The sequence below is a fragment of the Poecilia formosa genome, unplaced genomic scaffold (assembly GCF_000485575.1).
Source record: "Poecilia formosa unplaced genomic scaffold, Poecilia_formosa-5.1.2 Scaffold1240, whole genome shotgun sequence".
Lineage (NCBI taxonomy): Eukaryota > Metazoa > Chordata > Actinopteri > Cyprinodontiformes > Poeciliidae > Poecilia > Poecilia formosa.
Window position 1 is genome coordinate 1 of NW_006801179.1, and position 1,084 is coordinate 1,084.

The following is a 1,084-nucleotide window of genomic DNA, read 5'->3' on the forward strand; positions in this document are numbered from 1 at the left end:
CATTAAACCCTGAAGACAAATAGTGAAGTTTATGGATACGATGTGATGAAACATGTAAAAGTTAAACATATATGTGTTGGTCTTGCTCTGCAGAGGAAGAGGTGGGTGCGGACCGTGCGCCTGCAGCTTGGCGATCTCCTCGGTCAGCGCGTCCTGACTCTCCTCCAGCTGCCTCTTCTTCTGCTCCATGTTCTGCATGTAGTCGGTCAGAGACTTGATCTTGGCCTGGTGCTGGACGAACGAAGGCAGCAGGTGGAAAAACCTCCAAACTGTGAATGAAGAGAGGTGGCTGAAGACTTGTGCACAGCTTACCTGTGAGATGAGCAGCTGACAGGAGGCCAGCTCCTTCTCGTTGGCCTGGATCTTGCGGTGGGCGTCGGCCTGCGCGCTCTCCAGCTGCTTGCTGCGGTTCACCAGAGACTTGACCTCTGACTTCATCTTGCTGATGTAGAGGCGAGCGACGGTGAACTCCTCCTCCACCGCCGAGCCGTTCCCCTTCGCCTCCGCATTCTGAGCCAATAGGAAAGCTGGTCAGATGTTACCATGGTTACGCAGGTGACACACAGCTCTACGTAGATGCTTAGAACAAATCAACTTTCTCCAGCTGAACAGAAACAAAACTGGCAACAAAGAAATTAAAAATCAGGCCTGAAATCTGGGTGGACCTTCAGAGTCACATAAAGACGGTTACAAAGTCGGTCTTTAATGCAAAAATACAACATTTTATCAAATATTTCTGTATAGTTTTTAGTGCAAATATGTTAGCAACTCTTGAAATAAGACAAAACTAACTTTTTTATAAGATAAAAACCTGATGAAAAGTTCCGGCTTCACTGGCAGATTATTTCACTTCTAACGTGAAACTAGAAATTTTCATCAATGGCAGATTGATCCAGATTTGTGTTGAATAAATATTAAATTTTAAAAAGTGCAAATATCTTTCTACACTTGAAATAAGACAAAACTACAGAAAACTGTACTGGTTTCATTAAATTAAAGCTGATCAGTTGCTTTGGATTAGCAGAAACTGGAACATTGATCAAATGTAATGTCTGTCGCCTGTTTCATAATTAATGACTGTTGG

At 43.6% G+C, this 1,084-nt stretch overlaps 1 protein-coding gene across 1 annotated transcript in view; it reads right to left on the reverse strand.

The window, feature by feature from the left end:
- Positions 1 to 8: 8 nt before the first annotated feature.
- LOC103132717 (kinesin heavy chain-like) overlaps positions 9 to 1,084 on the reverse strand; it is a gene marked incomplete at its 3' end in the record, with an annotated part of 13,355 nt that continues 12,279 nt past the window's right edge. The window contains exons 18-20 of the mRNA XM_016667551.1: positions 573 to 604; positions 313 to 527; positions 9 to 231 (exon numbers count right to left, since the gene is read on the reverse strand). Coding sequence (XP_016523037.1) covers positions 9 to 231; positions 313 to 527; positions 573 to 604 — 470 coding nt within the window. The remainder of the gene's footprint in view (positions 232 to 312; positions 528 to 572; positions 605 to 1,084) is intronic.